Raw genomic sequence first — 10,855 nt, 5'->3', positions numbered from 1 at the left:
GCACAATGGTGTACTCCACTTTCCTAAGCACTTCTCCTCGGGGGAATTCCCGCCACCATTTTGTGCGTTCCACTTCGTGAAGTGGACAAGTGAAGTTTAAATGGACACTACAAACTCTATGAGATATTCATTATTATTTTTTAAAATTTAAAACAACCCAAACTTATATACATATAGAATGCTGCAATAAACCAATTTGTAAGGGAAACAAAAGTAAATAATATATCAACTCCATAGAGGATTCAAGTGATAAAGGGCTTAGGACGTTCCAATTCAGCACATTGCCAGGGTTCCAACAGTAGTGGACACTCGAGCAACGTAAGCAATGACATACATCCGAGTGAAGGAGACTGATGGAAGTTAGCAAGGGAAGGGCATAAAAAAACGAACTGGAACGCAACCTAAAGATAATCGAACCGTCAGAAATCCCAGAAGATGCTGCAAGCTGTCGACGTACGGAATTCTGTATGCTTTAAAATTCTCGTTCTCACTTAAGAGATTCCTGTGCAAATATGTGACGGTTAGTGAAAGCAAACATTTGTCTGTTTTGCTTAATTTTTGCTTACTTGCCGCAGCACTTTCCAAAACATCTGCTTTTCAGGATGCACACAGAATTTGGCTGATCGCAGACAGCAGCGCAAAGTTTTTTCTGCGCTAATTTGATCTAATATTTGATGTTTTTTTTTTAAATGTTGTAGATTTAAGTATCAAATGAGAATCAGTTAAATTATTGTTTATATTTTGAGACAAAGGTCTTCTTAATGATTTTCAGTTTTGTTCAAGGTCATTAAAGCAACAGTTTTTCAATAATGGAAGAATATGTAAAAAGTATGGTATTTGGGGTAAAAAGCGCATCTGCTATCGGGGCAAAAGGCACAAATGTCTGACTTTTTCATTGTTATATTAACATATGACAGTATATTTATTGATCAAAAATGAATTCTTTTATTTTTCAAAATAAACAGAAAATAGTACAAACTTTGCTAAAGTGATTGTTTTGAACAAGTAATAATTTTGATTTTAAGTAATTATTAAAACCATATTCCCCCCTCGCTACCTCATTCATGTATACGATTTTTAAAGAAAATGAACAACTTTTATGATGTATTTTCACACAAAATTGGTTGCTCCATCAATGTTCAATACAAACATATATATTTCTGCAATCATGCACTTTGGGAGGAGTGAAAAGAATTTTTTTTCTTAAGGTGTGCTTGTACCATATATATATATATATATATATATATATATATATATATATATATATATATATATATATATATATATATATATATATATATATATATATATATATATATATATGTATATATATATATATATAGCACATACTCTTGGTGGCCTTATAAACATGTTAAGATGAAAATATAAACTTAAATATAATCTTAAATATATTTCTATTTTATATGTGTGTGATTTTTCCATACGAGTGGTTTCAAAATGTTTTGTAAATTTAGAATACATTTTAGAACGAAAGTTTTTGATGAATCATGATTTGTTCGTGAAAACGTTCATACACAGATTTCACACACAAATTTGTGCGTACGCATGCATAGTGAATGAGACCCATTATCAGTCAGACAAGTGATGCTCAAATTTCTTGATGGTTTTAGCAATAAACTTTGCTCGCTGATCAAAACCTTTAGCTCAGTTTAATATTTAAGGATACTTTAAACATTGAATAACTGTTTGGCCCATACATTGTTTGATGATTAGTAGTTACAGTTTTATTCATACACCTCCTGTTTTAAATTCAATTATCATGTTTCTTCCACTTTCAGTCCTTTTTCCGGCTGTTCTTTGGGCTCCTCCACTTGTATTTGTGCATTCTGCCTTCCTCTCAGGTAAGCATTCACACTCTCCAGTAAATCAATGGAGTGATTGATCAGAAGAGCCAGCCAAGCCAGGCCAAAGAATATCCAGGCTGCCATCAGACAACTGTACCACTCTGGGTAGATTATCGCTGGGTTGTGATCTGGCAGGAGAAACAAAGTTGTAAAGATGTTGTGATCAGGTTTGGACAAAATTCTGAATTTAACAATTGAAACTGAAATCAAATTGAAATTTGGAATGTAAGTTGAATTGTAATGAAAGGACAATGACTTTACTGAATAGCAATTCAAAGAAAGGCAACACAGTCACACAACAGAGGGGTTTAATTGGTCCAGCACAGTTGTACAAAATTGTTGTACAATTTTGACATTTGTACCCTCATTGTACCCTGATATGTAGAGTAATTTTTTTTCTCAACCAATTATGTATTTTTCTAATTTATTTGATTAAATATTGTTATATTAAACACTTAATATTATTAAACACTGCCATAAAATATTGAATTTTTTCCTCACAATCTATTGACAGATACCCCCAACTCTACACAATTTGTACGTCTCCCTAATAAAACACACCAGATTAAACTCATCAGCTTGTTATAGGGACTTCAACACTTGAAATGGTTGTGTCAGATGTGAGAGACATCCAAGATGGGTACTGTTGGGCGTACTACAGGACCAGGTTTGGGAACCACTGTATTAAAGTTTAGCTCTGTATTGAAGACTTTCTTGGTGTTCCATCATATATAAAATATAAATAAATGTAAAATTATTAAATATAATGTGTCTAATGCATTATTAAATGCTATGCATAATATGAATTTCCTCCTATTGCCTTAAATACATATATTTTACATTTGAATTACACTTCTGCATCTTATTTGCTACCTCAATTCAAAATTCAAATTCAGGAAAATTCAAATTCAATTTTGAATGACACACAGCCAAAGAAGTGATGTCACTTCCTGAATATAGGGCTACAAGAATAATTACTAAATATAATTACATTTGAGGTGGTTAACAGTAAAAAAAGAAGGCTTTATTTAATGATAGAAAAACAACTGCTATTATGTAGATATAAAGTCCATAACCGATAACAATGATGTGAACACATGAGCATCAGAAAGTATTTGTTATATAGTTAAGATACATGTTAACAATTAAAAGTCTGTTTGTTAATTTTTGTATGTGTGGTCTCCTACCTGCAACATAATCTCCAAATCCAATAGTGCTAAGTGTTATAAAGCAGTAGTAAATGGCTTCAGCGTAACTCCATCCCTCATATGCTTTGAAGAGCAACATAGGAAGAATAAAGTACAGTAACGCTGAACTTACGAAGGATATACTGTGAATGGATATTCGTACACATTTCTGTGGGAAAGAACAGAGTCATGGGCACAGTCAAGGGTAAACGTCAAGCATCTTCATTTTCAATTTTAATTCCTTATTTTAAACAAATATCTATTAGATATTTAATATCTGATTAAATTAGATTAGATTAAAGGAGTTAAATTCTCACCCCTCTATCAATTTTTTTCTCCAGAAAATTGCAAAAATTCCTCTCAATAGCCAACATGTACTTTCCAACTCTATTTAAGATCACTACATTCAGGGGAATGCCAAAAAGAGCAAACAACACACAGAAGATCTGGCCAGCTGTTGTCAATGGAATGATATTACCATAGCCTGCAGAAAGAATAAAAGAAAAAAAAAAACTTTGTGTAACCTTTAGCCAATTGAATGAATGCCACACAACAAACCAAATTAAACTGGACTGTCAAATTCAAGGTGTTAAGTTTCCCATTTCCTCACCAATAGTTGTGACCACTGTCGCCGCAAACACAGATGAGCTGGTAAATTTCCAGAAGCCATCTGCGGTGTCATTACTGTCTGGACTCAAGCCACTCACGGACGCAGCTTTTATCATCTTTGAGACAGTGATGACAAGCAATGAATGAATCAAATGGCAATAAGAAACAGTAACTGAGTTAAATTTCATTAAAATATTTCATTATATAAAAAAAATATAAAATAACCATCTAAATAATCTCAATAATAGACAACAAGACAAGAAGTCCATGAATATATTTCCATTCAGTTATACACTGGTATAAACTGAACATTCAGTTATAATGCATTCAGTGTATTACAAAAATAAACTGGTTGCCCTGTCAATTGTTTCAAAGACCTTTTGACCAAAAGCAATACATATTTTGATTGAATAAAAGTGATTAATTAAGTTTGAATTCAGGTTTTTGCACCAAAACTGTCCCTTTTACGAATGAACCATAAAAGCCACACATCCATTTCAAATTATGTAAAAAGTTGTCCAAACACTTGCTCACTGTATCTACCCATCATTGTTATTGCTGTTAATGTGGAATAAGACAAGCACTGTTACAAAAAGCCATGTACCATATAGTTAAGGAAAATCTAGTCTCATACCTCTGCTAGTTCTCGGAGGCCATTCTGACCCACACAAGGGTACTTCTCGAGTAGTTTAATTCTTTTCTCCTTGAGGAGATCAATCTGTTGCAACACATACCATCCTTCTAGCTTCCAGAAGATCAGCCCTCCAACAAGGACATAGGCTACATAAAAAACTCCAAGGAACAGAATAGAAGGTAACCGAGTTACCCGAAGAAACTGACATAACTTTCCTGAAAACACGGGGAGCATGGTGCCTTTGGTTGCCTGGCTCACCTGTCTGCCAGTGCAGCTGCAGGTTAGTGCTACCACACGGATTTACTCTGTTTATGTGACAGGCAAATCACCCCCCTGTGTAATGAATGCTAGGATCAGACCTTATGACCTGGCATGCAAATGTTGATTGAAGGAGCGCAGAAGACACAGGGAGTGATGAGTTAAAGAGGGAGGTTAAAGTGGTTTGAAGGTACAATCAGTAATCTCTGACAATGGCTAAAAATCATGGCACTACTGTGAATAAGGCCTAATGAGTTTTATTTTTGAAAAATATGCTTGTTCAACTTAAACATTTAATTTGAAAATAATTATTAGGTAGAAATACTTCTAATTTCATTCCTCCTATTTACAGACAATCGAGACAAAACTTGGTTATTTATTCACTTACTCATTTAGCAGACACTTTTATCCAAAGCAAATTACAAATAAGGAATACAAGCGATTCATCTCAAAGAGGCAATAAACACATGAAATGCCAACAAAGATTCAAACATTGTTCAGACTAGTACAAGCTAGGAGGATTTAGTAGTGAAAGCATAAAATATTTTTTTTATTCTTTTTTATTGAAGAGTCAGCAGGATAGCATTAAGTGCTCATGGAAGAGATGCGTTTTCAGTTGTTTCTTGAATATTGCCAGGGATTTGGCTGTCTGGACCTATGGGGATGGGCCTGATCTTCCTGGTGTTGAGCAGTGCAAACCTGTATGACTGTGCTGTCTTTGCAATGTGGTCTCTGAATGTCAGTTGGTCTTCAAAAACCACCCAAGATTTTTGGACGATCTGGATGGAATTTTTGATGAGACTAGCTAGATGGTGAAATTATGCTGAATAGTCGGCTGAGAAGACAAGAAGTTCTGTGGATTGAGTTGCAGGTGATGGTCTTTTATCCATGCTGAGATGTTCACCAGGCAGTCCAAGATCCTTGCAGCTACCGTCAGATCGTCTGCCTGTAATGAAAAGTAGCATAGCAATGGTAGGAGAATCTATATACCTGTAAAATAGGTCCCAGTAATGCTTTTGAATATATGGAGAAAGAGGAGGGGTCAAAGCACTGACCTTTAAGGTATCCCTGTGACTAGTTGATGTGCTTTAGATTCTTCGCCTCCCAGGTAAACTTGAAAGAAAGATCTGGTGGCTAACAGTATCAAGTCAGTTGTGCCAGTCTGTGGAAAGCCTATCAATAAAGACAAAAGATATTATTAGATACTGTTGTGAACTTAGAATCGAAAGACCAGGAGACTTGGTTGTTTCTTCAGCAGGATTCTTTATTGAGAACACGAGCTGTCGTTAGCTGCAGTCACCAAGTCTGACATGAAATGTTCTCTTACAGTTTATATACATTTAGGGGCAGGAACCGAAAAAGACAGGTTTAGGAACCAGTTTTAGACAGAGCATTGCCCACCCTTATCCACTCAGCATATCTATTCAAACACTGAGACCCGAGTACAGGACTGGCTGGACTTTCTTGCTAAAACACAAACTCCAAGAGTTTCAGTAAAACAGGACTGACCAGAGTCGTTTGCTAGAAAACTCTGATAATCATAATTTATACCTAACCTTAACATGCTAAATTCAGTGTAAACCTAAATTAAACATTTTAATAAATCTGGATTCCCACACTTGCCCCTTTGAGAGTCTAAAAAAAAAACTCTCACAAAATACAAATTTATACACTTAAAAGTTAATTCTTGTAACTTGTGTAAGTTACAGGCACATAGCAAGTTCTGTGTTGTTCATCTGTAATTGCATGCTGACACAGAAACAAAACATGCAATTAGGGTCCGTGAAGTTCTTACGGGTAATATTCTTTTATGGTTGGACCAGTCATTTTCTTGTGCGAGGCGTGAGTCATTTGTTGAATGAAACACTTGATACTGTGGAAGCATACGTAGAATGCCAGTAGGAGAAATAACAGCAGCATTGCTATTTCTTTAATCCACAGCCAGAGTTTACCAATCAAGTTTCCGAACCATGAAGAATTGTCTTCAGTCATCTGGTCTAATTTTGTTGAAAGATTAAGAATGTCTTGTTGGATTTTGTTCAAATTCTCTGTTGGATCCATTAACCGGGTGCATCACTCAGGTACACCATACGAAAGGATTAATGTTCCAAGAGTTCTTGACCACCACGTTTGAACACAAGTGAGTCCTGGAATGCAGCCTTCTTTGTTGATAGAAGGAGCTGAATTTTGTAGCTGTGGAGAGCTTGGCGTGGAGTGTGTATTTTCTCTGATAGCTGGTAGAACTTACAATTACTTACAGAGAGGCTTTAAAAGCTGCTAGATCTGCTTATTTTTCAACCCTATTAGAAGAAAATAAACATAATCCTAGGTATTTATTTGAAACGGTGGCTAAACTAACGAAAAATAAAGCTTCAAGCACCGAAGTTTCCAAGCAACACAGCAGTAATGACTTTATGAACTTCTTCACTTATAAGATTGATAATATCAGGGACAAAATTATAACTATGCAACCGTCTACTACAGTATCGCATCAGGCAGTGCATTGTAGTCTCCCTGAGGAAAAATTTGATTCATTCGTTGCTATAGGAGAGGAAGAATTTACTAAACTCATTAAATCATCTAAATCTACAACATGTATGTTAGACCCTATACCGACTAAACTACTGAAAGAAATACTTCCAGAGGTCATAGATCCTCTTCTTAATATCATTAATTCGTCTTTGTCTCTAGGATACGTACCAAAAAACTTTAAGCTGGCTTTGATTAAACCGCTTGTTAAAAAAACGCAACTTGATCCTTCAGAATTAGTCAATTACAGGCCGATCTCGAATCTACCTTTTCTGTCAAAGATATTAGAAAAGGCAGTATCCTCACAACTGTGTTCCTTTCTTGAAAGAAATGATATCTGCGAGGATTTCCAGTCCGGATTTAGACCGTACCATAGTACCGAAACAGCTCTCGTTAGAGTCACAAATGATTTGCTCTTATCATCCGATCGTGGTTGTATCTCTCTATTAGTGTTACTCGATCTTAGCGCTGCATTTGACACCATCGACCACAACGTTCTTTTAAATAGATTAGAACATTATGTTGGCATTACAGGAAATGCACTAGCATGGTTTAAATCATACTTATCTGACCGTTATCAGTTTGTAGCAGTAAATGATGAGATGTCTCATCGATCACAGGTTAAGTATGGCGTACCACAAGGCTCAGTATTAGGACCGCTGCTGTTCACTCTGTACATGCTACCCTTAGGAGATATCATTAGGAAACATGGAATTAGCTTTCACTGTTATGCTGACGATACTCAGCTCTATATTTCTTCAAAACCTAACGAAACTTATCAATTCACAAAATTAACGGAATGCATAGCGGATATAAAAAATTGGATGACTTGTAATTTCCTACTTCTAAATTCTGAAAAAACAGAGTTTCTAATTATTGGACAAAAAACTTCCTCACGTAATAATCTACAATACTGTCTAACACTTGATGGCTGCTCTGTTAAGTCTTCGTCGTCGGTTAGGAACCTGGGTGTGCTCTTTGATACCAATCTTTCATTTGAAAGTCACGTGTCTAGTATCTGTAAAACTGCATTTTTCCATCTTAAAAATATATCTAAATTACGTCATATGCTCTCATTGACAAATGCGGAACAATTAGTTCATGCGTTCATGACCTCAAGGCTAGATTATTGTAATGCTCTACTGGGTGGTTGCCCTGCACGCTTAATAAACAAACTACAGCTGGTCCAAAACGCAGCAGCTCGAGTTCTTACCAGAACCAGGAAGTATGACCATATTAGCCCGGTTCTGTCAAAACTGCACTGGCTCCCTATTAAACATCGCATAAATTTTAAAATATTGCTGATTACTTACAAAGCACTGAATGGTTTAGCTCCGCAGTACTTGAGCGAGCTCTTAACGCATTATAGTCCGTCACGTCTATTACGATCTCAAAATTCCGGCCAGTTGATTATACCTAGAATATCAAAATCGACTGCTGGCGGTAGATCCTTTTCCTATTTAGCACCAAAACTCTGGAACAGTCTTCCTACCATTGTCCGGGAAGCAGACACACTCTGTCAGTTCAAAGCCAGATTAAAGACACATCTCTTTGACCTAGCTTTCACATAATACATTATAGACTTCTATAATTTAATGTTATGCTGCATAGATTAGGTCAGCCGGAACCGGGAACACTTCCCAAAAATCCTGATGTACTCGTTACATCACGAGAAGAATGGCATCTACGCTAATTTTAGTGTCTGTGTTTATCCCAAGGTTTTTTCTGCAGCCTGCCGGATCCAGGCCGTATCCAGATCTGACGAAGGACCTTCACCTGGACCGATGACAACGCAGTGCTGAAGTGCCAACTAGTCTCTCCCTATGGAGGATCCCACTACCACTCTACAGATAAGGCGTTGTCGGGAAAATTCGTCTTGCGGTCCTACCCCAAAGCAACAAATAAAATAAAATTCCTTATCAAAATTTATAAGGAAAGACAAGTATTTTGTTTAGGCTTGGCTTGTAGGGAATTCCAAACCTGCGTATATTCTAACGCACATAACTATAGAACCCATTCTAAATGCGCATGTGAACGCCATCAGCGTTTCTCACAGGTTCGCGTTTAAAGTCTGTGTAGAGAGAATGGTGTCGTCTTAGCGGCCCCTAATTTAATAACAAATGATCATTGCGACGGAACCAAATCAATTAAAACTAACTTTAGATGGAAATAACTTAACTCTGCTGTAAAGCCGAAACAATCTCTGTTACCTTAAATTATACGCTTATCTCTGTAAAGCTGCTTTGAGACAATCTACATTGTTAAAAGCGCTATATAAATGAAGATGACTTGACTTGACTTGAACATAAACCAGGGTGCACCTGCCGTTGAATTGGCTGGGTAGGATGCTGTAGACAGAGATAGGGTGTGCAACCCAGGGGATTCCGGCTCCTACTGAAGGTGCATGTGGCATGCAAACGTTCTTTCTAGCAAACAAGGACATATTCATCAGCTCTAAGAAGATGTTTCTGGGGTCCACACTTTGTGCGATGTCCATGATGGTTAGTAGTAGTACGACAATCTTGATCATGATGAGGGATGACTGAAGTTCCCGTAGGTGAGTCTGCGTTGTGTATTTTTTTTCTTCTGTGTTGGTTGTAGTCTCTGCAGTTGGTCTAGTTGTTTTCTGGAGGTTGGTTCTTCATATGCGGGTGTGTAGGTCAGTGCATATGGTTAAAAACAAACAAACAAAGAACAACTGCAACAGACCAGTATTCATTGTAAAGACTACAAACATTAGGGTTGTATCCTCTATTCAATCTGAGTCTGCTAATTGTGGTTCCTTTAATGGAGTGAAACTCACCGAGTCTTTCATTTGTAGAGAAAGATTCCGTCTGGAAAAAAATCAGTCTTTGAGATCTTTTTGGAGCTTAAAGTTTTCAATCTGGATTCAGAAGATTCAGTCTGGAACTCAGTCAGCTTCGTTGAGATCTTTGAGCTTGAAGTTTCAAGATGCAGTTCTTTGAGTTTCCTTTTTCTCCATCCGGGTCACGGCACCAAGTTGTTGTGAACTTAGAATCGAAAGACCAGGAGACTTGGTTGTTTCTTCAGCAGGATTCTTTATTGAGAACACGAGCTGTCGTTAGCTGCAGTCACCAAGTCTGACATGAAATGTTCTCTTACAGTTTATATACATTTAGGGGCAGGAACCGAAAAAGACAGGTTTAGGAACCGGTTTTAGACAAAGCATTGCCCACCCTAATCCACTCAGCATATCTATTCAAACACTGAGACCCGAGTACAGGACTGGCTGGACTTTCTTGCTAAAACACAAACTCCAAGAGTTTCAGTAAAACAGGACTGACCAGAGTCGTTTGCTAGAAAACTCTGATAATCATAATTTATACCTAACCTTAACATGCTAAATTCAGTGTAAACCTAAATTAAACATTTTAATAAATCTGGATTCCCACACTCTGTTGTAAAGTTTTTCTTTCTTCAAAGCAGAGACCAGTGAGACAGTCGGGATCGCGTTCAACGGAAGTTATTCTTTATTGAGAACTCCTCCGTACGCGGCTGTAGAAACTTCCAACATGATCTGATCTAACATAACTTTACATGTTATCTTATAGGCATTTTAGGAGGAGGGACTTTTTGAAGGTGGAGACAAATACAAACAAAGCATGTAAATGAGGTATACAGGTTAAGGTAACCTGCCCCAGACCCCAGTGTGTATACCAGTATCAATTTAATCAGCATACCTATTCAAATGCTGATACTGGCCAGGAAACTCTGGTTCCACGGGCCATCCCAGAGCCATTTAAGACAAAGGG

The 10,855-nt window shown here is 36.9% G+C and overlaps 1 protein-coding gene across 1 annotated transcript; it reads right to left on the bottom strand.

The window, feature by feature from the left end:
* Window positions 1-1,778: 1,778 nt before the first annotated feature.
* On the bottom strand, window positions 1,779-4,529 carry LOC308707540 (potassium channel subfamily K member 17-like; the record flags this gene model as incomplete). Its single annotated transcript, XM_081394101.1, has 5 exons — window positions 1,779-1,993; window positions 3,053-3,221; window positions 3,370-3,536; window positions 3,663-3,777; window positions 4,296-4,529. The coding sequence occupies 5 exons, from the start codon at window positions 4,527-4,529 to the stop codon at window positions 1,779-1,781; spliced, it is 900 nt and encodes a 299-aa protein (XP_081250227.1).
* Between the last annotated feature and the right edge of the window lie 6,326 nt (window positions 4,530-10,855).

This window comes from Scardinius erythrophthalmus (assembly GCF_964197995.2).
Source record: "Scardinius erythrophthalmus genome assembly, chromosome: 19".
Taxonomy (NCBI): Eukaryota; Metazoa; Chordata; class Actinopteri; order Cypriniformes; family Leuciscidae; genus Scardinius; species Scardinius erythrophthalmus.
The sequence above is the reverse complement of the archived record's forward strand: the minus strand, read 5'-3'. Positions and strand labels throughout refer to the sequence as shown.